The sequence below is a fragment of the Mesoplodon bidens genome (genome assembly GCF_964165515.1).
Source record: "Mesoplodon bidens genome assembly, chromosome: 6".
Lineage (NCBI taxonomy): Eukaryota > Metazoa > Chordata > Mammalia > Artiodactyla > Ziphiidae > Mesoplodon > Mesoplodon bidens.
The window spans coordinates 22,186,754-22,198,133 of record NC_138162.1 but is presented as its reverse complement, the minus strand read 5'-3'; the positions used below and the strand labels follow the sequence as shown (position 1 = coordinate 22,198,133).

Genomic DNA, 11,380 nt, shown 5'->3' with positions numbered 1-11,380 from the left:
TCGAAACAATCATTACAAAGTCTTCATCAGGAGCTGTGTGAGGCCTTTCCCTCCCGTTTCTCTGCCACCTCTGTGCTCCTCCCTGAAGCAGGAAGGCCTGGGGGTTCCCTGCAGGGGAGGCCGAGGCTGAGCTCATTATAAGGATCAGCTGGTCTCTGCCTTGCCTGGGTCATCATCAGCATCCACTGAGCCCTCTAGCAGACACGGTTCTGGAGTGGCACAGCTTCACTCAGGAGAGGGCTCTGGGTCGACCCCCAGACGACCGTATTGTTTTGGTCATGCCTATGAAATGACTGCGTGGCTGGAAGGCGTAAGAAACTACATCTCGGGCCCAAGGCCAAAACAACTGCCTCGTGCGGCGCTCGGCTCCCGAACTTTCGCGTGGCAGGCAGACGAGCCCCTCAGGGGCGGGACACTGGCCGGCCGCCCGGGGCTGTGCCACGACCACGGAAGGCGCCACCCCGCCCCGGCCTCCTCGCACAGCCAATCGCAGAATTCCTCCCCGCTCACGTAAGGCGCGTCGGCAGATTCGGGTGGGAACGCAGGGCGCGCGGGGTGTGCGGGGTGGGGGTCGAGGCGCGTCATCGCCCACGGGGTCGAGTGGCGGAAGCCAAGGGGGCGGTCTCACGCCGGCCTGCTTTCCGGCGCGGCGCTCAGCTCTTATCCGCGAGGCCCGGCGGCGGTAGCGGCGACGCGGGAGGAACGGCGGACCGGCACCTGGTGAGACCCGCGCGCCCGCCGGGGACTCGGGGGAGGCGGGCTTGGGGAGCGCAGCCTCCGGACCCGCACCCCGAGGCCTCAGCTCCCCGGCCAGAGGCTCCGCACCCGGCCCGGGCCTCGCTCTGTCTCCCGCGGGCCTGCACGCCAGGGCCGCTCTTTAGTTCCGCTGTGGGCTCAGCCTTTGGCCCGTGGAGCAGACGGGTTGAGTGCGGACCCCGGGCGAATAACCGGGAGTGGGGCGCGGGGTGTTAGAGGGAGGCCAGCTGCACTCCATCCCACCGGCTGTCCTGAAAGATAGCAAGCATCCGGTCACGGAGGTGTGCAGGAGAGGGCGGAGAGCTCCGTGACGGACAAGTGGCCCCGGGGTGTAAAGGGTTGGACTGAAAGATCATCTTGAGGGTCTGCGCCCAACCCTGACTGTATTCTGAGTCTGGGCTTTCTTGGAAGCTTGATATGCGTTTATTTTCCCTCTAATCCGGAGCACACTTGTAAAAAAGCACGAAAAAGTATTTTTTTTGGAATTCTGATGGAGAAGAGGGGTGGGGTGCAGCTTGGCATTTAGAGGTAACTGGTTAACGCGACTGTGGAAGCTCAGGAAGAAGTCACACCAGAGTATATATAGCTCAGGATAGAGTTCTGAATTTCAGACCCTCCTGATTCCTGTGTCATCCCGTCTGCACTGAGGGAAGAGAGTGATACATCATATGTTCCCTTCATTCCCATGGTGCCTGGCAGGACCAGGCATAAGGAAGGTTCTCACTCATGGGTGCTTATGAAATGAACAGACACAGGCAAACACTGGATATGGACACTACCTTGAATGCTGATTTGGTGTTTGGTTCTGGTAATTGTTAATTGTGATTTGGGGCAAGTAAATTGGTTTTCACTGTGCCTCATTGTGCTTATTTGTGAAATGGGGCTAATAGGGCTGTGAGGATGAAGTGAGTTAATGCTTGTAAAGCTTTTAACACAGTGCTTGGCAGTTGTTTACTTTGATGGTTTCCTCTGCTCAGACTGCTTCAGTCAACTGTTTGTCTTTTTCTATAGTTGAGTGGGACAACAGTATTTTTCTGGACAGGGTCACTCACCTTTTGTCAGTATTAATAATGGTCAGTCTTGAGTTGAGAGAATGCAGGTTTCTCAGAGATTGCCAGTTAGTTCAAGGTGAAGGTGTATTTTTCGGGTATTTTTCTGGTTTTACTGGCTCTGGTTACTATTAGGGAATTGAGTGAAATGGATGTAAATATCCAATCCACCTGCTTTCTGAGCTTTAGGCTTTAAGGACTGTGGACAGTGCATCTTCAGTGTCCATTTAAAAGATTTCTTGTTTTTAATAAAATTTTTCAAATATGCTGAAAAGGACAGAACAATACGACACTCTACCAATCATCAAGATTGAAGACATATTAACATGTTACCATGTTAGTTTCAGACCTCTACTTATGTTTTTTTTTAAATGTTTACATAGACAACAAAAACCCTTTAGGCCCTCTTTTCCTTTCCCTTCCCTCCTCCTTCAGACGTAACTACTTTCCTGAGTTGCTGTGTAATTTTATTACAGATCAATAAACAACATACAGTAATGTTTTACATATTTTAAAAAATGGCCCTTTTTAATCTAACTTTTTAGAATTTTCTGTTTTCCTCTAATGTTATGTTTTTGAGGTTTATCAATATTGACACATTTAGACATAGTCCATTTGTTTTCATTGCTGTCTAGGATTCCATTGTGTAAAGAAACTAGTTTTTTCTTGTTTTACATTGCACTTTATGCAACTTAAATCCTCCTATTATAGTTTAAGTCCATTATGTCACTTCTATTCATTCCATACTGGTCATGGAGACTTTGGTCACAGTTCTTAGTATAAAAATGGATCCTTGGGGGGCTTCCCTAGTGGCGCAGTGGTTGAGAGTCCGCCTGCCGATGCAGGGGACACGGGTTCGTGCCCCGGTCCGGGAGGATCCCACATGCCATGGAGCGGCTGGGCCCGTGAGCCATGGCCGCTGAGCCTGCACGTCCGGAGCCTGTGCTCCGCAACGGGAGAGGCCACAGCGGTGAGAGGCCCGTGTACCGCAAAAAACAAACAAGCAACAACAAAAAAAATGGATCCTTGGGCATGATATTTTATACAGAACAAATAATAATGTATACTAGGGGTAGAAAGAAAATTTGTTAATTTTGTCCCTGGTGCTTCTGTTTGGGAAAGTGAACTGGTAAAGATCTATTATGTGGCCAGGTGTCATGTACTAGATTGTAAGTTCCTAAAAATCAGAGGTGAGGTCTTTCTCAGCTCTGTCTCTGTTTTTGTTTTTTGTTTTTTGGCCATGCCATGTGGCATGTAGGATCTTGGTTCCCCGAGCAGGGATCAAACCCACGCCCCCTGCGTTGGAAGCGTGGAGTCTTAACCACTGGACTGCCAGGGAAGTCCCTCTCAGTTTTCTTTACAGTGTTCTGCACAGAGTCAGTTCTCAATAAGTGTTTGTGACATTGGTCATTTTTACTTCCAGGTCTCTCATAACCCTACATATATTTGAAAAGTTGATGGCCAGCAGTTTTCAAAATTGCACTTTTAGGTTTGATATTTCTAATGCCTTTGAACTTTCCCATTTTACCACTTAATTCTGAAACATAATTAAGAGCAGTTAAAAAACAAGGTATGCAACAACAGTGTAGCATAAGTTACTAATTGCATGATGCACTATGTCTTTATAAAATATATTTGTATTTATATATGTGAAGAAATGTGTATTTATTTGTATATGCATAGTTTATCTGCAGAAGGGTAGATAAGAAACTAGTAATTCTAAGCATTCAGGGAGAAGAACTACATGTCTAGGAACACAGATGAGAAGACTTTTTGCTCTATAGCCTCTTGTGCCTTTTCAGTTTTAAACCATGTGAATGTACTACCTAATCAAAAAAAATAAGTTAAATAAAAAATTATTTTTAAAAAAGAATTCTCCCCTTAACAAAGGATTTTTACCATTTTTTCCCTAAGATTTAACTTTCTTCCTTAAAGTTTTGGCCTTAGTAACATTGTTTTATTTTTCATAGTTTGTGTATATGGCTACCTTACTTTCTGTTTTGGTATAATAACCTTTGAGTTACTTGGTAAATACTAAACATTTTAGAATTGCCCAATGGAAAGTTTACTATTCTCTTAAAATAAATACAAATTTATCAACCATGAATGATTTGCTTTGCCTCACCCAGCAAATTAAATATCACCAACAATTTATTCAGCTCACATTTAATGATGAGTGGAAAAAGGTTTATGTACAAGAACACTTAGGACAACTGTTTTTGGAAAAATATTTTTGTCTCTTTGGTTAGGTAGTGCTTAGATCTCACAAATACAACTCACTTGACAGAATGCTCACTTCACTATCTTACAAGTGCTTTCCATTGGGTGGAATTAGCTCTTACTGGAGATTATAAATTCTGAATGGGCCTAATGATGGGCAATTTGTGTGATTATAGAAGTTCTAGCCTACGAGAGATGAGATATCAACAGCAGAAGGCTACTGACGAGATTTCCACTGAGTTTCAGAGTCTACCCTGATTGAAAAGGCAGCTCCCCTTTTATTGGCATCCTTACCCAAGCTTCTCTGGATTCCTGATTGCAAATTCTAAATATTGGTACACTTCCAGAGACATAAGCGTTGAGATCAGTCCGTGAAGTGAAATTTTACATTGATAGAAGGAAGTGTAAAAAGCTCCTTGAAACATAGCTCTTATCCCTTGCCCCTGGTTTTTACTTTTTGAAAGGAGGGTATAGAATTGTGGGGGGATGGGTGGGCAAAGGAGTTGAGCAATAGTATATGTGTGTATGATGGGGCCACAGTGCTCAGAGGGAGGCAGCCACGAAGAGGGGTGGAGTAAGGAGGAACTGAGGTTTATGCGAAGGCTTTCCAGAGGAGATGACACTTAGCCTGAGTATTAAAGGATGAGGAAGCACCCAGGCAAGAGGGAAAGGAAGTTTTAGGTAGAGGAGCTTGCATCTGGAAAGGCACAGAGATATGGAGACCCACTGGTTGAACTGCAGGCACTTTGGCATGACTTCGGTTCAGAGTAAGGATAGTTGTAAGGAGACAAATGGTTGGAAGGATGAACTAGGTCCAGATCAGCAATTTGGAATTTATCCATAGGTGATATATCCTGTTTAGCAACGTAATCAGATTTATAAACTTTGGAAAGATCACCCTGAAAGTTTTTGGGAGGCAGGGCAAGACTAGAGACAGGCAAACCAGTTTGACAGCTGTTAGAATAGTTCTGACCTAAGATCAGGGATTGGACTAGGGCATGGGTGGGTGGGGATGGAGAAGAGATTGATTTGAAAGATATTCATTCCGGAGGTTGAATTGACTGGACTGAGGAGGTACAGGATGAGGAGCAGAGAAGACAAGGATGTCAAGGCATTTGGATGAATGGAAGTTCATAACAGAGTTAGAGAATAAGGAAGGAGGAACAGGTTTGGAAAAGAAAGTGAGTTCAGTTTGGGACAGTGACTTTGACGTGCCTATGGGACCGGAGATAGCTGGTAGGTATTTGGAGTTGTCAAGTGTGTAGGTACTGGCTATGGATGCTAATGAGGCCTTGAAGGTAGGGGTTTTTTGTTTCATCTTACTCATCTTTTCCTCGGCACTAATCACAGTGCTTTGTATATAGTGTGTAGCATGAGGGTGAATAGCTCACATTCCTTATAGGATGTGATCTTGAATCTTGGGGAAGTAATTTCCTCTCTTAAGACTTGTGTTTTTCTCTTTCTGTAAGTGGGGGAGTTGAACTAGATCAGTGGTTCTCAACCAAACTTTCGCTCTAATCTGGTATGTTGGGATCAGTTGTGAGGAATGGCAAGTAATTTTTAGTTAATAATAAAGAGCTGATGTTTGCTTGCCTTTTAAATGAGAGTTGATTTATATTAAACTCTTTTAAAATTGCATTCCAGCATGCTTTCTTAAGTGTAAGAGAAAAGGGTGGAGTCATAGTTGGTCTGCTGGAATTTCATAACTTGATATACCAGTGGGTGTGTCACACACAAGTGGGGTGGAAAAGTTAAGAATCACTATACTAAACGGTGCTTAAGGACTTAAGACTGCAAAATTTTACGTTTATATCTAGGACCTATCATTCTGATTATAAAGAATTTTTATTTTTTGTGTCTATAATGTCTTTTTAAAATCTATAATGTCTTTTTAAAATTTATTTTTTTACTGAAGTATAGTTGAACTACAATGTTGTATTAATTACTGCTGTACAGCAAAGTGACTCATTTATACATATATATACATTCTTTTTCATATTATTTTGCATTATGGTTTATCATAGGATATTAATTTTTATTTTTGCAACTTCAGGAACTCTATTTTAAGAACCTCTCAAAAAGAAAAAAACAAGTCATGGAGAAGAAGGAGAATAACCGAAAGCTTCGGGTTTGTGTTGCTACTTGCAACCGTGCTGATTATTCTAAACTCGCCCCAATCATGTTTGGCATTAAAATGGAACCTGAGTTCTTTGAACTTGACGTGGTGGTACTTGGCTCTCACCTGATAGATGACTATGGGTAAGATGAAAGCATTTTCTTATGATATTCTTCATTGCAACACGATGTACTGGTGAGAACTTCGGTCTTGGCGCTGTGTGGACCCGGCTTCAAATCGCAATTCTACCACTTAGTTTTTAGGTGGCCTTGGAGAAGTTGCCTAGCATCTCTGAGCCTCAGGTTCCTCAGTTATAAAATGGAGTGAAAACTTGTGTTGTAGGTTATTGTGAAGAATGGAGATAGTGACATAAAGTATCTATACAGGAATGCTGCCTATTAGATGGTTGGTAAATTATAGCTATTATTATTATTACTTTTATTTGCTATTACATCCGGAAATGCCACTTATAAATATATGTTGTGTGACTATAATGTGATTCTATGTAATCTGTTTTGTGAGTTCTAATGCTAATCCTATATTAAAGCTGCATATAAAGTAGTAGATATGGAACAAGATTTTTAAAATCTAATTGATCCACAAGATAAAGTAGAATTTTATAATACCGTTACCATTCATTCTTATTTTGGTGACATTAGGTTTGTTATTGATCACACTCTAAATATGAAAAATGAAACTTGGAAAATCTTTGAGGGAGCAGATGTATAAACCAAAGGTGAACATTTTGTTATATGTAATAAAGTGGCATTTAGTGCACCCTTGTGGCATGAAAACATTAATGCAGCCTCCAAAGTACTAAATATGAAAGAAGCTTGTGTTAAGGTAAAATTGTCTTTTTAAATGTCCTTTAACAATAAGATAAAAACAGCAAAAACAAATAAAAACCTGCCCCCAAAAACCAGTTTAGCAATTTGCTCTAAGAAAATACTTTTAAAGATAAGAGAAGAAACTTACGGAGAGCTCAAAAGTTCATAGATTTTTAAAATGTGAAATGAATTCTGGCTGTCTAAGAAAATCCACTTGGGTTTTACATTATTGAACAGAGATAGGACAAAGTAAAGGAGAAATTTTAGCTAGAGCCTGAGGGGAAAGTCTAAGTGTGTTCTTTTACTTCTGTGAGAAAAGTTTGGCAGAAGACTAGTGGGGGAGAGGTTTTCAAGGAGATTGTGGTAGGTTTCTAATCTGCCTACCACAGTAATTAAGCAGGGAAGGCAGTTGTCAGGTGAGACTGCTGAAATGGAAACTTGACTAGTACTTAATGGAAATGTATGTTTACAGTGCATTCTAGCACAAGAAATTGGTTGCTTCTGGGGAGAAGAACTGGATAACTGGTAAAACAGAAGTGAGAAGTAGCCTTTTCACTGTACAAGCTTTTGTATCTTGAGTTTTGTTTTATTTATCCATCTATCTATTTATTTATTTATGGCTGCGTTGGGTCTTCGTCGCTGTGTGCGGGGCTTGTCTAGTTGCGGTGAGCAGGGGCTACTCTTCGTTGTGGTGTGTGGGCTTTTCATTGCAGTGGCTTCTCTTGTTGCGGAGCACAGGCTCTAGGCATGCGGGCTTCAGTAGTTGTGGCACACAAGCTCAGTAGTTGTGGCTCATGGACTCTAGAGCGCAGGCTCAGTAGTTGTGGTGCACGGGCTTAGTTGCTGTGGCATGTCCATTCTAAATGTCATAGTTTGCATCTACTAACCCCAAACTCCCAGTTCATCCCTCTCCCTCCCCCACCACCCCTTATGCAACCACAAATCTGTTCTCTGTCTGTGAGTCTGTTTTTGTCTTGTAGATAGATTCATTTGTGCCATATTTAATTTAATTTATTTATTTGGCCACACCATGTGGCTTGTGGGATCTTAGTTCCCCGACCAGAGGTTGAACCTGGGCCGTGGGCAGTGCAAGTGCCAAGTCCTAACCACTGGACCACCCGGGAGTTCCCTGAATTATCTGTTTCTTCTTGATTCAGTTTTGGTGGGCTGTATGTTTCTAGAAAGTTGTCCATTTCTTCTAGGTTGTCAAATTTGTTGGCAAATAATTGTTCATAGTGTTCTCTTATGGTTTTTTGTATTTCTGTGGTATCATTTGAGATTTCTCCTTTTTCCTTTCTTATTTTGTTTATTTGGGTTCTCTCTCTTTTCTTCTTGGTGAGCCTGGCCAGAGGTTTGTCAATTTTGTTTACCCTTTCAAAGAACCAACTCTTGGTTGTATTGATTTTTTTCTATTTTTTAAACTCTATTTTATTTATTTCCTCTCTGATCTTTATATTTCCTTCCTTCTGCTGACTTTAGGTTTTGTTTGTTCTTTTTCTAATACTTTTAGGTGGTAGGTTAGGTTGTTTATTTGAGATTTTTCTTGTTTTTTTGAGGAAGGCCTGTATCGCTATAAACTTCCCTCTAAGAACTGCTTTTGCTGCATCCCATAGATTTTGTATGGTTGTGTTTTCATTGTCATTTGTCACAAGGTATTTTTAAATTTGTTTTGATTTCCTCATTGACTCATTGGTTTTTTAGTAGCATGTTTAGTCTCCATGTAATTGTTTTTTTCTCATTTCTTTTCCTGTGGTTGATTTCTAGTTTCATGCCATTGTAGTCAGAGAAGATGCTTGAAATAATTTCTATACTTTTAAATTTGTTGAGGTGAGTTTTTTTTTTAATTAATTTATTCATTTTTGACTGTGTTGGGTCTTTGCTGCCACACCAAGGCTTTCTCCACTTGCAGTGAGCGGGGGCTACTCTTTGCTGTGGTGCACGGGCTTCTCATTGCAGTGGCTTCTCTTGTTGTGGAGCACAGGCTCTAGGCATGTGGGCTTCGGTAGCTGTGGCATGTGGGCTCAGTAGTTGTGGCTTGTGGGCTGTAGAGTGCAGGCTCAGTAGCTGTGGCACACGGGCTTGGTTGCTCATCAGCATGTGGGAATCTTCCTGGACTAGGGCTTGAACCCATGTCCCTTGCATTGGCAGGCGGATTCTTAACCACTGTGCCACCAGGGAAGTCCTGAGGTGAGTTTTGTGCCCTAGTATGTAGTCAATCCTAGAGAGTGTTCCATGTGCACTTGAAAAGAATGTGTATTCTGGGTTTTTTGGATGTAAAAAATGTCCTGAAAATATCAATTAAGTCAAACTTGTTCTGTTGTATCATATAGGATCTCTGTTGCCTTATTGATTTTCTGTGTAGAAGATCTGTGCATTGATGTGAGTGGGGTGTTAAAGTCTCCTACTATTATTGTATTCCCATCAATTTCTTCCTTTATGTCTGTTAGTATTTGTTTTAAGTATTTGGGTGCACCTATATTAGGTACATATATGTTGACAAGTGTAAAATCCTCTTCTTGTATTGATCCTTTTATCATTATATAGTGTCCTTTATCTTTCTTGATGGCCTTTGCTTTAAAGTCTGTTTTGTCTGATATGAGTATTGCAACTCCTGCTTTCTTGTCATTTCCATTTGCATGAAACATCTTTTTCCATCCCCTCACTTTCAATCTATGTGTGTCCTTTGCCCTAAGGTGGGTCTCTTGTAGGCAGTATATTGTTGGCCCTTGTTTTTTAATCCAGTCTGCCACTCTGTGTCTTTCGATTGGAGCACTCAGCCCATTGACATTTAAGGTAATTATTCATACATATGTATTTCTTGCCATTTTATTTTATTTTATTTTATTTTTTCTTTTTTTTCTTTTTTCTTTTGCGGTATGCAGGCCTCCCACCGCCGCGGCCTCTCCTGTTGCGGAGCGCAGGCTCCGGACGCGCAGGCCCAGTGGCCATGGCCCACGGGCCCAGGTGCTCCGCGGCATGCGGGATCCTTCCAGACCAGGGCACAAACCCGCGTCCCCTGCATCGGCAGGCGGACTCCCAACCACTGTGCCACCAAGGAAGCCCCTATTGCCATTTTAAACCTTGTTTTCCAGTTGATTTTATGTTTCTTCTTTGTTCCTTTCTTTTTCCTTTAGTGGTTTGATGATTTCCTTTTCTTTTATCCTTGTGTTTTCTTCTTTTTGGTTTTTGTGAATCTGTTTTATGTTTTTGATTTGTGGTTGCCCTGTTTTTCAAGTATGTTAACCCCTTCCTATATTTGCTTGCTTTAGACTGATAGTCATATAGGCTCAAAAACATTCTAAAAAAAAACCGCAATCTATATTTTCTTACTCTCCTTCCCCACATTTTGTGATTTTGATTTCCTTTTTCACAACTTCATGTTTATCCTTTTACCGTTCCTTGTGTTTATCGTCACTTTCACAAATAGGCTTTTTTAAAAAAAATCTGTATATTGGCTTAAGTGGTTTACTTTCCTACTGTAATTTCCTCCTTTCTATATCTTCTTCTTTTCTATTTAGAGAAGACCTTTCAATATTCCTTTTAAGATAGGTTTAGTATTGCTGTATTCTTCTAGTTTTTGCTTGTCTGAGAAATTCTTTATTTCTCCTCCTAAATGATAATCTTGCTGGGTACAGTATTCTAGGTTGCAGATTTTTCCCTTTCAAGACTTTGAATGTACTTTGCCACTCCCTCCTGGCTTGCAGTGTTTCTGTAGATAAACTAGCTGATAGCTTTATGAGGGTTCCCTTGTAATTAACTCTTTGTTTTTCTCTTGCTGCCTTTAGAATCCTCTCTTTAACTTTTGCCATTTTTGTTATGATATGTCTTGGTGTAGCTCTGTTTGGGTTCATCTTGTTTGGGACCCTCTGTGCTTCCTGTATCTGGATATCTGTTTCCTTCTTTAGGTTTGGGAAGTTTTCAGCCATAATTTCTTCAAATACATTTTCAATCCCCTTTTCTCTTTCTTCTTCTTCTGGAATTCCTATTATGCATAGATTGGCATGCTTTATATTATCCCATAGGTCTCTCATATTGCTTTCTTGTTTTTTTGTTTTTGTTTTTTTTGGCTTTCTGTCTGCTGTTTTGATTGGGTAGTTTCCATTTTTCTATCTTCCAAATCACTTACTCTTTCTTCTGCATTATTCATCCTGCTATTCTTTGCTCTTAGCTTAGCTTTCATCTCGGCAAATGAATTTTCTAATTTCTAATTTTCTTGGCTCCACCTTATAGTTTTTAGTTCCTTTTTACAGTACTCTGCATTTCTGTGATACCCTTTCTTAATTCCTTCAGTATTTTCATTACCTCCTTTTTGAACTTGGTGTCTGTTAGACTGAAGAGGTCTGTTTCATTGTTTGTTCTTTCAGGGGAATACTCTTGGTCTTTTAACTGGGAGTGCTTTCTCTCCTTCATTT

At 41.3% G+C, this 11,380-nt stretch overlaps 1 protein-coding gene across 3 annotated transcripts in view; it reads left to right on the top strand.

Moving 5' to 3' along the window:
- Positions 1-301: 301 nt before the first annotated feature.
- Positions 302-11,380, top strand: part of GNE (glucosamine (UDP-N-acetyl)-2-epimerase/N-acetylmannosamine kinase) — a 38,867-nt gene continuing 27,788 nt past the window's right edge. The window contains exons 1-2 of one of the 3 annotated variants that reach the window (XM_081238397.1): positions 302-720; positions 6,079-6,284. In XM_081238397.1, the coding sequence (XP_081094523.1) occupies positions 6,121-6,284 (164 nt within the window). In that variant the 5' untranslated portion in view covers positions 302-720; positions 6,079-6,120. The remainder of the gene's footprint in view (positions 721-6,078; positions 6,285-11,380) is intronic. The other 2 variants (XM_081238399.1, XM_081238398.1) reach the window with 2 other exon arrangements.